This window comes from Arvicola amphibius, chromosome 5 (assembly GCF_903992535.2).
Source record: "Arvicola amphibius chromosome 5, mArvAmp1.2, whole genome shotgun sequence".
Lineage (NCBI taxonomy): Eukaryota > Metazoa > Chordata > Mammalia > Rodentia > Cricetidae > Arvicola > Arvicola amphibius.
Genome location: NC_052051.1, coordinates 14,131,083 through 14,145,462, shown reverse-complemented (window position 1 = coordinate 14,145,462; position 14,380 = coordinate 14,131,083). Strand labels below are relative to the sequence as shown.

At 48.6% G+C, this 14,380-nt stretch overlaps 1 protein-coding gene across 3 annotated transcripts in view; it reads left to right on the top strand.

Annotated features, from left to right (window-relative positions):
• The first annotated feature begins 4,888 nt into the window (after window positions 1–4,888).
• Window positions 4,889–14,380, top strand: part of Sys1 (SYS1 golgi trafficking protein) — a 28,954-nt gene continuing 19,462 nt past the window's right edge. Inside the window, exons 1-4 of one of the 3 annotated variants that reach the window (XM_038330628.1) lie at window positions 4,896–5,527; window positions 5,661–5,897; window positions 7,744–7,811; window positions 8,847–10,036. In XM_038330628.1, coding sequence (XP_038186556.1) covers window positions 5,736–5,897; window positions 7,744–7,811; window positions 8,847–9,087 — 471 coding nt within the window. In that variant the 5' untranslated portion in view covers window positions 4,896–5,527; window positions 5,661–5,735 and the 3' untranslated portion in view covers window positions 9,088–10,036. Of the gene's footprint in view, window positions 5,528–5,660; window positions 5,898–7,743; window positions 7,812–8,846; window positions 10,037–14,380 lie in introns of those variants that run through there. The other 2 variants (XM_038330627.1, XM_038330629.1) reach the window with 2 other exon arrangements.

Below are 14,380 nucleotides of genomic sequence, written 5' to 3'. Positions count from 1 at the left end.
TTAGGCATCAGTAACTAATGCCTGGATCAGAGTCCTGTGTTTAGGAAAAATGGTACCATCCAACTAGAGACCCAGCCACCTACTAATATGCCTGGCATCACCCCTCACCATGGAGAGATGGTTTACAGGAAAACTACCAATGATCAGGCTTAGAGCACAGAAACCTGTTTCTCCACTCCTCTGGTGTGCAGGGATAAACTGGAAATTTGTGGAGTGATGACAGATACACACATTCTCCAGATACTTCTTAATTGTGTTACCGTTGTTTGGTTTGCGGCGCTGGGGACAGAATCCAAAAGCTTCTGCGTGTTAATCTAGGACAGCTCCAGCCATTGTGGTTCTTAGTTTGATTATTCCTGCTGAGGAGACCCTCTACACACCAGCTGACTGTGATGTTTATCTGTGAAACAGGGCAATAGTTATGCTCACTTTGCTGGGGAAAACAGATGCGGTTATGTAGGCGAGAGTTTTATGTAAACTGTAACCGTCCGGTGCACTTTGTGGAGAGGAGTCAGACTGACTTGGGCTGGCATTCAGCTCTGCCCCTTTCTGGAGGTGTGGCTCCGGGCAAATCAAGCCTTTCTTTGAGCCTCGGGTTCCTTATCTGCGAAGTGTGAGTACTAACAGTATTTACTACTCATGGGCTTATTTTAGAAGTCAAATAAGGACTAAATGAGATAACAGAAGCCTGTGGCATACAGTAGGTGCCCAGCAAATGTTCCTCCTCAAACACATGTGCACACACACACACACACACACACACACACAGCCCTTGATGCAGCCAGAGTAACAGAGTGTTCTCAGTTGGGAGGAGAAAACAGGCAGCCAATGAGCTGGCTCTGTAGTTTCCATTCTAAGAACGGAACTCACTGGCCAGAGTCCAGGCTCGTCAGTGATGTGGAGAATAGAAACGAATGCCAACCTCCTACATGGAGTTTCCAAAAAGTGTGAGCACACTGTTGCATAACCTGTCTCCGGAGAACTTCTACAAACTATTCCCCAAAAGGAAACGTGAGCTGAGCTGTGGAGCATCCTCAGGAGGGAGGAGGGAGGAGGGGAGCTGAGGTGTGGGGCTGGGATCCGGTAGACAGGCTGCTGGCTCTGGTGGCACAGGCCTGTAATCTGAGCTATGCCAGAGGCTGAGACAGGAGGATCACAAGTTCAGAGCCTGTCAGGAGTACAGAAAGAGTTCAGAGCCAGTCTGGGCAACCTAGACTCTGCCTTAAAATAAAAAATGAAAATAGGGCCAAGGAAACAAGTCAATAGTAGAACACTTGCCAAGCATGAGCAAGCCCTAGGTTCAGTCTCAGTACGAAAAGGTGGACAGATAGACACAGGAGGAGTCATATCTATTGAACTCCTACTACGTCCTAGGCTCTGGGTTCATTCTGTCTGATACTTATTACAGTAAGATCCTTGTCTCAGCTCTGAAAGCTCAGGTATTTCCACTCCCACATTCCAAAGGAAGAAATAACAGCAGTAATTAATACTGCCAACATTTACACAACACTGACTGCTTATCAGGCTAAGCACACATTTGATCCTCAGTATAGTCCACTATAAGGGTGCTACTGTGATCCTTGTTATGGAAGAGAAGAGCAATGAGAAGGGGTAGGGGGGAGTGAAATAAGTTCCCCAACAAGGCTGTGATAGAGTCAGGATTTGTCTTTGAACAATCCCACGTCACCTGAGTGACTTACCAGGGTAGATCAGGAGCTGACCCTAGTACTAATTGCCCTTAAATGCTTGTAGTTAGGCCCCAGTGTGGGGCTGAGGTGAGTGACCAAATGATTAGACACTCAGAGGACAGTTTGTCCTAGCTTGTGGCTATTCGCCACCTCTGCTTCTGACCCAAAGTTTGGATTTCATTCATAAGTTTGTAACCACAGACTTGGCAGTACAGGGAAGGCCCTTGGGGACCAGCTATTCTAGTCCCACCCCCTCGTATTACGAATGGAAAAAAAACCCTAAAACCCAGGGAGAGTCAGGGACACATCAAGGTCACGGAGAAACAGTCTGCTGGATGGAGGAGTTGGTTTGGGGTCACCTACGGGTAATCTTCTGTGGTTGACAAATAAGTAACTCTGATTCACTCTTTAAATGTATTATTATTGACAGATATCTCTATGTATTCAAGGTTTCAGGAGTTCATGATCCTATCTCAGCCTCTAGACTTGAGAGTGTAAGGATTACACGCATGTATCACCATACCTACCTTGGGATTAGCTTTAAATGTACAGATTTTTTTACTGGAAAGGTCATTCAATAACACAGTGTTTATATAACGTTGTGAGGTTCTGGATTTGATCTTTAGCACTGGACACACACACACACCACATGCTTTTGGAGATCAGGAAACAAGCTGAAGGAGTCAATTTCCTCCTCTCACCGTGCAGGTCCCAGGAACTGAACTCCCATCTTTAGGCTTGACAGCAGGTGCCTTTGCCTGCCAAGCTAGCTCATCAGTACCATGAGACTGATCTCTATGCTCTGCTTTCATAGAGAAATCCAAATGTATCTTGTTTCTCACGGGGTTCTGACATCACAGGGTATTACATTTGGAAGTTGGAATCCAATTCCTGGCTTTTCCTTTACAGTCCGGGATATTAGGGCCCGCCAAGGGACTTGCCCAAGGTCATACAACAAGTCTGTGACGATCTAATTCCAGAAATAGGCTATGGGGCTGGTGAAGAGAACTGTCAGGGTTCCTTCAGTTCTTGGCTTCCTTGTTGGAGTCAGGTTAAGACATAGATGGTGGCCGTTTCCCGGACTCAGCAAGGTAAGAACCCAAAAGCTGAGCCTTCGAAGGGAAAAGGAAACAGCAGAGCAGGAAGGGATGTGGCCAGCCACTGGGGCTTTCCCAGAGGCAAGCTCTAAGCTCCAAGAATGACATCAGACGCTATTTGTCCACACAGTACTAAAGCTACCTGTGAGTCCTATCTCAGGACGACAGGGAGCACTTCTGCTGTGGGGGATGAGATGGGGTGGACTGAAACCAGCTGTGACATGAAGAGAGTGGATTGGGTATAAACAGATCTGCCTGTGGGAAACCAAGACAAACCTCTCCACTCTGTGCATTCTGTAGACCTCCGCGCTCTCCTCTCCCTCATCGTTCCCTCGCTACAAGGCTGAGTGGAGGAATTTACTGGCCCTTTCCCTGCGGTGCCATGCTCTCTCCTCCCTTCTCCTGCCATCTGGAAAGCAAGTTGGTGTTTGCAGCCAGAGACCCTTCGTCTGAGTCCATCCTTGGCCTCTCTCTCTCTTTCTTTCTTTGTTCGTTTTGTTTCTCAAGACAGGGTCTCTCTGTGTAGCCCTGGAACTCGCTCAGTAGACCAGGCTGGCCTCGAACTCAGATATCTGTCTGCCTTTGTTTCCCGAGTGCTGGAATTAAAGGCTTGTACCACCATGCCCTGCTCAACCTCAGTTTCTTTACAAACAACTGTCTTGGGCTTCGAGAATTATATCACTCACTCACGTGTACTTGAAAGTCTCACAGACACTGTATCCTGTGAATCAGAGGACTAGAAGACTCTGAAACGTGCTGAGCAGTACTGAGGTACCTAAAAGATGGTTGAGTTGAGAAGTACCTCAGCAATCTTTGGGCTAGACTCCAAGTGAAGTATTTACAGTTTCCAAATGACAAGAGAGGTCACATGCCCTGGCCAAAGCCTAGTTTCTTTACTTTTGTCTGAGGTTCTAGCCGTTCCAAGTGATCATCACATGGCTATCGCTTGCTCTTCAGACTGGCAGATTATGTGGGGCTTTCGTAAAGCATTTAAATGGGAAGATAATTCATGCGGTGTGAAGTAGACGTTGGAAAACGTTCTTGTAGTCCAGCTCCTCATTTCATAGACGGGGAAGCTGAGGTTTAAAGACGGGAGTGTCTCAGTGGTCACATTGCTAGCAAGTGGCAGAGCCGGTGGAAAGCCCACTCTTTTCCTAGGACCTCCTACTTCCTTCCTTTGTGCTCTTCTATGAAGTTGGGGAACTTGGGTCTTTGGGAACAGAAATCGAATGAGTCATGGGTTTGCCTTTGCCCTTTCTCTGCTCTTGATTCATTCGGCAAATATTTACTGACTGTCCACTATTCCGTCTCAGGGAAGGCAGAGATAAAAGTGAACTTGGAGGTAGGCAAGGTCAGGTTTGATGCCAGCTGTGACTTCAGGAGCTGTCTTTTTCTCTCCATTGGATGGTCACCTCGGCACCCACTACTCAGCCATTTAACGTAACCATGTCCAAGTGCAGGGCAATGTCTCATGTGTCCAAATCTTCTGAGTCTCACCTGGATTGCAATGCCTAGTTTGCTGGGTATATGGGGATACACCTTTAAGCCCAGAACTCAGGAGGCAGAGGCAGGCAGATCTCTGTGAGTTCAAGGCCATGCTGGTCTACAAAGCAAGTTCCAGGACAGACAGGGTGGTTACACAGAGAAAACCTGTCTTGAAGTGAACAAACAAACAAAATGCCTGCTTTCTCACTAACTTTATGTCTTTAAGACAGTATGTAGCCGGGCGGCGGTGGCGCACGCCTTTAATCCCAGCACTCGGGAGGCAGAGGCAGGCGGATCTCTGTGAGTTCGAGACCAGCCTGGTATACAAGAGCTAGTTCCAGGACAGGCTCCAAAGCTACAGAGAAACCCTGTCTCGAAAAACAAAAAAAAAAAAAAAAAAAAAAAGACAGTATGTTGCCTCCCTTCTCTGACCTTTAAACATCAGGATAATGAGAAACTGACCAAAAGAAGATATGTAGAAAAGCCTGAAAGTTATGGATTAACTAAGGAGAGAAAACACTGAGAATCTCACATGAAGCTAGTCAATGTTTAACCTATTTTTTCCCTTGAAAAAGTGTGTGTGTGTGTTCCAGGTGGGCCTGGAATATAGCAAGTTTCAGACCAGCCAGGGCCACATAGTGAGACTGTTTCGAAAAAAAAGTTCTTTTTGGTTAAATTTAATTTGTTGTGTGAACACAGCAGTCAGATGACAGCTTGCAGGAGGGAATCAGTTCTCTTCTTCCAAATTGTGGGTTCCAGGGATTGAACGCAGGTCTGGCAAGCCTTTAACACGCTGAGCCATCTCACCATGCTTCAAATGGTGAATTTTTTATTTTATTTTATTTTATTTATTCCTAGAAAGGGGTGGAAAACCCCTTTCCCTCCTAGGAATGGACCTGCTGTTTTTTTTAATTTCCCTCTAGGGGGCGCGCAAGATTCACGGATTTGTGCCTCACTTCCGTTTGCCTTCATCCTTCCTCCTGCGCATGTGCACAGTTGACTTCCTGGCCTCTCAGTAGGGCCCGTCGGCCGCCGTCCCCGGAAACGCTTTCTTCCCACGCAGCCGCAGGCCGCCGCTCTTCGGCCTCTCTAGGCCGGCAGGTCCTCCGCTCCATGGTCCTGTCTGTCAGCGCAGTGTCGGGAATCCACGGGTGAGGCCGGACCGCGCTCGGACGCTTCAAACCCTCGAGCCGGTCGCGGGTGAGTGAACCCGGGAGGAGCCCGGCGGACGGAACCGGCAGGGTTTCCCCTGACGCCGTGAGTGGGTCCGCCCGCCCCGCCTCCCCCACCTCCCGGAATGGTATGGCTCCTGGGTCCCAGGCTCTCCTCCCTCCCGCGGCGTTGTCAAGGCGACGGCCAGCCGGCTGAAGCTCCTTGTGTCTCCCCGCAGGTTGCCCGGCGGCCGCGGGCCGATGGCGTGGCTGCGTTGAGCGGCGCGAGTGGCTGCCGAGCCCCGCGGGCCGGCATGGCGGGCCAGTTTCGCAGCTACGTGTGGGATCCATTGCTGATCCTGTCGCAGATTGTGCTCATGCAGACGGTGTACTACGGCTCGCTGGGCCTGTGGCTGGCGCTGGTGGACGCGCTGGTGCACAGCAGCCCTTCGCTGGACCAGATGTTCGACGCGGAGGTAGGCTTGGAGGGAATGGAGTAGGAGTGTGTTTTTGTGGTCCTGCACCGCCGAGCGCTAGATCCAGGTGGGCCACGTTCTCATTTTGGGGAACTAAGAAAGAAGGGATTCCAGTCCCCCACCCCCATCTGTGAAGTGGAATGACTGAGGGCAGGGAGGCTGATGAGTTCACTCTCAGGCGTGTCCTGTCTTGTGATGTTGGGAAACGACGTATCCACGCTCAGGAACTGCGCATTCGAGTTAAGACAAAACAAAACAAAAAAAGGGGGAAAAAATCTCAGAGTTTTAAATAACTTTATAGTTTTGTGTTGGGCTGCGCTCATAGCTAGCTATGTATGCAGCCTAGCCCGAGGTTGAACACACATGGCAGATAGTACAGTCAACAGGCTTGTGTCCCAGGCAAAGATGGAAAGTCTCTTTGCTGAGACCCTCCAGAAAAGTGACTACACTTCTCTCAGCTCAGATTTCCAGGGACCACGGTAGGAAGAGGAGCAGATAAAAGGGCATCCGGTGTGGTGTGGTGGGAACTATTAGGTGTCCTATGAGCATTTTATTTAAATTCCACTCTGCTTGCTGTGTGACTCGTGGCAGATGTCACCTCTCGTGTCTACAAAATCATGCTGTTGGCATTAGGTGGTAAACTGTAGTACAAAAAGCTTGCCCGTGTTTAGAGTCCAGTCTAGCTGGAGGAACTTGACAAGTTGTTTTACCTTTCCAAACCCTTTCCTCTTCTGGAAAGTGACAGAATAATCCTGTCATGTCACCCATAGTAAAATGGTAAAAGTCCCAGAGGGGCTTAGGAATAAGAAAATGTGTGTGTGTGTGTGTGTGTGTGTGTGTGTGTGTGTGTGTTGCACGCCTTTAATACCAGCTCACGGGAGGCAGAGGCAGGTGGATCTGAGTTTGAGGTCAGCCTGATCTACAGAGTGAGTTCCTGACAGCCAGGATACACAGAGAAAGCCTGTCTCCCAAAACAAAACAAACAAAAACCATCAGAAAAGGGAAATGCTTTGTAAGGAATAGTGAACGCCTAGGAGGTTGTTGGGAGAAGGGGCTGTGAGAGTAATGAGCAGAGCTCTTGGTTCAGGAGACCTGGCATGGGGTCCTCATGCTTGTTACTCACTCTCTGCCTTTGGATAACTAATTATTTGAGAAGAGATAGTAGTAGCATTGTGAGATCATGGATGTTAAAGGCCTTTGCAAGCTGAAGTATGTTCAGATATTTAGTACTTAATAGTACTCTGTCAGCAATAAACACTGCACACACCCTAGGTGCTGAGTTCTTTGCAGGAGGCTCCGTCCTTCTTGTGAGGGCATATGGGAATCAGGTTTTATTGTGGAGGGGCCTGATGCACACAGACTGGGTTCCAGCTCAAGGGTCAGCAAACAGTTTTTGGAAGGATGAGGTATTAAAGGGTTTTTGGTCATGCCATTCAACTCTACCTTTATAGTACAAAAGCAATCATAAGTAGGCCAGAAAATTGTGAACCGTGTTTGAATAAATCTTAATTTGCAAAAACAAAGCCTGACATGCGGAGCATTAGTTTGCTGGACATCCTTTTTGACTCTTGCTTCTTAGTCACTGCATTACCTCAGGCAACTTCTCTAAACCCTGTGTCTTCTTTTGTAAAAGGAAAATGGTATCCTTTCCTCATACCATGAGGCTCAAATGAGATTTCCACAGTGGGTGTGCGCGAAAGAACCATGTGGGGACTAGGCTTGTGTGGATGAAGATGTTGTCTTCTGTACTCTGGGACGAGTACTTGTGCCATAGGCTGTTTGCTAGGATCCTGGGGCTCTGCCAAGTCGCTTTTCTAGCAAATCTCCCTTTGTGATTCCCCCTCAGATCCTGGGCTTTTCCACCCCTCCAGGCCGGCTCTCAATGATGTCCTTCGTCCTCAACGCCCTCACCTGGTGAGTATCACCAGCTCTACTATACTTCTTTTGGGTCTAACTGGAACTAACTTCCTAAATGTAAACAAGAGGCAGGCTGGCACTTCTTGGGAATGGTAAGATGGGTGGAAGAGCCTATTTCTATGGACTGGCCCTGTTGTGGGTCTCCATTGTTGTTTTGAATTAAGTTCAAAGTTCTTCGGTCACTGTGTGTGTGCTGCTGCCTGATCGTGTACCCAAACGTGGTGTGAGCTGAGGAAAGAATTAAACCAGGAACCAGGAGAATTGGCTTCCATTCTTGCTCTTTGCCATTGACCCAGTTACTTTCATCCTCTCTGGGACCCAGGCTCCTTGTATATAGTCCAGGGGTTGGACTAGGTAACAAGGTAACATTTAAGGTCATTCATGACCACTGCCCTTTTTTTTTTTTTTTTTTTTTTTTTTTTGAGGATCAGTTTAGCATAGGGACCAAGGTCTTAGACTTAAAGCAGACTCACCTGGCTTTGAGTCATCCACCACCTTACCACTAGTGTAGCGAATTTGGACATCTTTATCACTTTTCCTCTACCGTAAAGTGGGGGCTAATCTGATCACTTAGCTCCTAGTTGTACTGTTTATTCATGGGAAGTACTTCAAACAATCTCGTGTACTTATTATATTATGACTTTACGCTGAAGGTGGGGAATGTCTAGATTTCTGGCTGCTCTTGAATAGTGGGAAAATGGATTGATTCCAGGTGCCAAGATTTGCCTGGGTGCAAGTAGCTTCTGTCTGCATTTTGCATAGAGCATGTGTACTTTTGGGTACACACCAAGACTGGTGTGTACCATTCCTAGTGAGTGTTGGTCATCTAACTCATCTTCCCCCGTTCTGTCAGACCCAGTCTTGATGTCACCCAGCAGGTCTCTCAGCATCTGAGATAACAACCCTTGCTTCTCACTCACTTAGCTCGCTTCTGACTACTGTGCTGTCATCCTAATTGTCCCCACGTCCCCAAGGACTTAATGTAAGGCCAGGACAACCCAGTGACAACGCGCTGATGTCCTTTCCCCACAGTGCCCTGGGCTTGCTGTACTTCATCCGGCGAGGGAAGCAGTGTCTGGATTTCACTGTGACTGTCCATTTCTTTCACCTCCTGGGCTGTTGGCTCTACAGCTCCCGCTTCCCCTCGGCGCTGACCTGGTGGCTGGTCCAGGCTGTGTGCATTGCACTCATGGCCGTCATCGGGGAATACCTGTGCATGCGGACGGAACTCAAGGAGATCCCCCTCAGCTCAGCCCCTAAATCCAATGTCTAGAGTTGAGCCCTTCGGATACTCTGCTGGCATTTGGGCCTCCTGTCACCTTGGGCTGCTCAGACCTCCAGATGGGGTCCAGCCCAAGTCTGAGAGGAACCCTGGAAATGTGAAGTCTGTTGGTGGAGAGATAGTGAGGTCCTGTCACAAAGGCAGGTAGCAGTCATGATCGCAGCTGCAAGGATGGCCTCTGCCTGCTGGAGCTTTGATATCTGGAAGCCATGACGGGGACCTCATTGAGGGTGGTAACAGATTTGGAACCATGTCAACTCTTGAGCCATCATACCGTCACCAGCCTGTTATTTTAAAAAAGGAAAAAAAAAATCAAGGATATCTGATTGGCGCAAACACTCTTCTGGTTGCCTGTCTTGCCCTTTGGGACAGCTGGTACCTTTGTCCCGTTGCCAAACCACAGTGGTTCTGTGTGGAGAAATATTTGACTTCTGGGTTCGTAGCCACAAAAGAGGTGTAGGTGCAAAGTACTAGGCTGCTGTCAGTGGACGAAGGATGAGGCCTCAAGCACAAGAGAATGCACAGCCTGTGCTCCGTTAGACACATACAAAAGTGTGTTTGTGTGTCCGAGAACCTCTGTATGGACTCTACCCTGCTGCCGGTTCTCAACACAGCAGGCCACAGGACCCAGAGAAGAATCCCAGCACCCCTTCCCTGCAGCCTTAGCTTCATAATAAAAGCCACGGTCTGCTCTCTAGGAATGACCGGGCCCCAGCTTCCATTGGACCTCAGTTGTGGCAAGAGTTTCTTTTTCCTCTCTTGTTTGCACTCTGTGATGGGGGAGGGTATGATGGGTGCCCAGCTTCCCTATGGCAGGCTCCACTGACGATACTGGAAGAGACGGGAATTTGCTGTGAAGGTTAGAGTTTGCTTCTAGCGTTTCCTCTGTGAGGCGCTGGCAGCTGTCCTTTCTAGGTACATAAATACAGTATTTTCCACACTTTTGCCTGTACTTACTTTATGATGTCACTGTTAGGGCCAAGAGAGAGCAGCTGTGCACATGAGTCGTAAGAATTAGTATTTCCTCCTTTCCCAGAATGATTTCTCCATTCAGATGAAGTACTAACTGCCAGGACAAGTATGATAGCACCTAGTTACCCTAATACTCAGGGGACTGAGGCAGGAGGGTCCTAGTTACCCTAATACTCAGGAGACTGAGGCAGGAGGGACCTAGTTACCCTAATACTCAGGAGACTGAGGCAGGAGGGTCATGAGTTTGCGGCTAACCTGGTCTACATGATCAACTCAGATGTTAGAGTGAATCCCTGTCTCCCCAAACAAGAGCAAAATAGTGTATCCTGCACTCGGCCTGCATCTGCCCCTGCCATGCTGCACGTGTGGTCCCTGAGCATGTACGTGGCATGCACTTGTATGAAGCAGGCCGTGTTTCTTTGGTTTCTGGAGCTTGCCCAAGAGAGCTGAGTCTCACAGCTAAAGATGAGTTTTGCTTCCTCCCTAGGGAGCCTTTCTTGCCGCTTGGCTCGCAGCCTTGTAGAGCAGGGACTCACAGCTGGCAGAATGAAAATCTGAGAGTGAAAGCACCTGGGCGAAAGCTGTGCGTGAGCTAGCGCGGGCCACTTGGTCACCCGGGGCTGTGGCTGCGCCGGCTGCAGGGCCTCGGCCCCACTGCCTTGGTGGAATTCCTCCGACACACTCCTGAAGGGCTAGAACGTTCAACATGGCTGTGGTCTCCCTGGAGCTGTGGAGTCTGCTGCTTGTTGCGTGTGCCAGCTTTGCCTGCCTAATTCCTTTGATGAGAAACCTATGTCTTTTGATGCCCATTTGATTTTTGGAAATTGAAAAAGCACCAAAAGGAACCAAGGCTACTTTTTTGTTTTTGTTTTTTAACCCCAGTAATATAATGACTGAGCTGAGTGACAGTTGACTAAAAATTGCATGAACTTCCCCAAAAGGCATGGAGACAAACTGAGGGTATGGAAACAGGGCATGAAGACAGGCATATCCCCATAGCTTGCTGGCCATCTTGCCTAGCTGAAATAACAAGTTTCCAAGTCAGTGAGATACCTTGTCTCAAGATACTAGGCAGAGTGTGTTAGAAAATAACATCTTGATGTTCTGCTCTGGGCTCCACACATGCACACAGTTTATGATTTTCAGATGCGTACAGTTTCTAAAGCAGCAGTACGAATGGTTTCTAGAAGTGAGTTACAGTCTGCAGTGGCAGTGACATTTTGTCAATTTCATAACAAATGCATCTATTCTACTGAGTGCTTAACGGGTGTCTTATCTAGCAGAAGGCCAGGGACTTGTTTCTTCTCATGTGCAATCTCAGTAGGAAGTCCCATCATCCGTATCTTCTGTTTTTTGTTTGGTTGTTTGTTGTTTGTTTGGTGGTTTTGTTTTGAGTCGGGGCCCTGTGTTGCTGGCTGACCTGAAACTCACTCTGTAGACCAGGATGGCCTCGAACTCCTAGAGATGCACCTGCCTCTGCCTCCACAGTGGCCAGGGTGTTCTCCAGCACTGCCCAGCTCCATCATCCACACCTTACAGATGTGAAACTGTGGAACTTGCCTGCGGTTATTTGTCAGCCTCAGAATTTGGGCTCTGAATGACAATGATAAGCTCGTGCAGCGAAGGTCAAGAACTGGGATGTATAAGTTCTGATTGGATCAGCAGACTATAACCTTAGACCTTCAGATCTCAGCGCGTGAACAGAACTTTATATACATCACTAGCTATTCAAGAACAGTGCATAGGTAACATACAAATTAGGACCACAGATTAGCAAGTGACGCAGGAACGCGGGCTGGATGTTTAACTCCGGAAGATGAAGGCTACAGTCTAGATGAGAAACCTACGTCCAGCTTCCTGGTGAAAGAATATACCTTTCTGGAGAGCTCAAGTCTTGACCCTGCCTCTCCCTTCACTCTGCTTAACATCTGAATTCAGACCATTTGGAGAGAAATGTGAAGAATTGTGTAACTGCCACTTAAAACAGTTTATAGCCCCAAAAGATAAGGAGGGAAGTGTGGCTCAGAGGCACCTCTAATGCTTCCTGTCTAGGCATCCCTGTCTAGATCTACGTGGAAGCCGGAATGCACTGACAGAGATCTTGGAGGGAGGGGTTTTGAGGAAGGCTCTAGGTCCTCAAGTCCTGAAGGGTTCCATAGCTCAGTAAGTCTTCTGGAAGCTGAGTTTCTTGGACTCCCTGTGGCTTCAGGGTGACTTCCTTCTGACCAAAGGGCAGGCACATCTTGGAGGAAGTGATACAGCTACTGAAAAGAGTATTGAGGCAGGGAAGGGAATAGAAGCTGAGCCGTCCTGCCCCCCCCCCCCCCGTCCTCGAGTCTGTGGGGATAGTAGCAGGATGGAGGACTAGGAAGCTGCAGTGGGTCGAGAAGAACTGCCGAGTTGGCAGCTGGCAGCTAGGGTGTGTTGGGTCTCACTCTCCAACCCCCACCCCTGCAAAAAATAATGGTGTAGTGTTTCCGTGTAACTATATACACGTTCTTCATACATCAGATGGTACAATATCAGGATGGTGGTGGGGGCTACACAGTATTGTTCAGGGAACAGGGAAAGTGTACGTGCTCAGTATGGATGGACATCTTTATTGAGTATTTTCTATTTACAGCTGGCTGAATCCCAGGGTACAGAACCCATGCATGCAGGACTGTGGAGGGCAGAGTGTACTCATTTCTTGATTATTGTGAGAATTTCATGCGATATCACATTTGCACAGTGTCTGGCAGGTAGGACGGAACCCGTGATTCTGAGTTCCCTGCCTCCCTCCCACTTCCCCACTTTACAGCGGAGGAGACCGCACCTTCAGGGCGCTGATTGTGAGTTCTCTCTCAGTCCCTGCATCGGGACCATTATTTGTTTTATAGACGTGGGAGGTAACAGTTCACCCCCCCCCATCACACAGCTGCTCAAAAGCCTTGTCTTTTCACGTCCTGCGTGTTTGAGTGAACTTGATCCAGATAATTGGGACGTCTTGGGAAACTGACAGCTAGGTCCCTGTTTGCAGTCACTTAGGTAGGAGCTCAGAGGTGGAGCCAAGACAGTAAGTCTGGCACAGAACTGGGGAAGTTTAGGGAAAGGCTGAAGTCCTTCAGCACCCCACAAACTGGCTTCCCTGCATAAGCCTCATCACTTCAGACTCTCTGAAACGTGTGTTAGTGTCCCCCTTTTTTGAGACAAGGTTCCACTATGTAGGCTTGACAATTGCTATATAGACCAGGTTGTCCTTGAACTCACAGAGATCCATCTTTCTTCTGTTTCCAAATGCTGGGAATTAAAGCTGTGCCACTACTCCCAGCTTGTGTCCCTTAAAACAAACAAACAAAAACAATTGAAATAGTGAGCTGTGGTGGCACACACATTTAATCCCAGCATTCTGGAGGCAGAGGCAGGCAAATCTGAGTTTGAGGCCAGCCTGGTCTACATAGCAAGTTTAACACCAGCAAATGCTATGCAATGAAATTCTATCTCAAAAAAGTGTGTGGGGGGGTGCTGGGGATCTGACTCTTTGTAATGATAGTGTTTGGCTAGCGTGTGCGGTACTGTGGATTTGATTCCCTGCGCACATGTGCACACACACACCAAAAATAGAAGAAGCCAAGTTCAGAGGTCCTATGACTTTAGCTGTTCGGTGATACTTGAGTTCAATTTGATCACACGTATATACACACATACACACCCCTCCAGTGTACTCTCAGGAAGCCATTTCTGGGATATGCTTCCCTCAAATAATGGGTTTTACCAAACCCAGAAGAACGTCAGACTTAAGTGGACTTCCTTACATACAGGAAAGTGGGCAGTGGGATGTAAGTTGATGGCGGTCGTGTCAAGGGCATGGGGAGGCTGGAAGAAGTCCTGTTGGAGATACTTGGGCCTTCCTTCCACAGGCCATGCTAGACCTCAAGCTCTGCACACACGGCTCAGCTCCCCTCTTCTCTCGGGGCCGCAGTGGAAATTGCCAGCCCTGAGCAGGCCTTCTCCACTGGGGCCTGTACTTGAGTCCCTCTCTGAACAGGCTGCCATGAAGACAGAGCTTGCTGCCCTGACCACCCACTGAGGGATGCCCATCTGAGGTCACAAGTTCACCATACCAGTTGATAAGCAGGAGGTTGGAAAGAAATTGAGTAAAAGTTTACCAAGGTTGAGGGGACTCAAGATGGAGACCACTGAGCAGGAAACAGCTGGAAGGAGTGACTGGGGAAGAGGTTGCTAGGAAATGGCAGGGGTGGTGATGTACAGAAGGGCCACACAGGGTGCTCAGATGGCACTGGGCTGCGCCCATAGGAAGAAGCATGAGCAT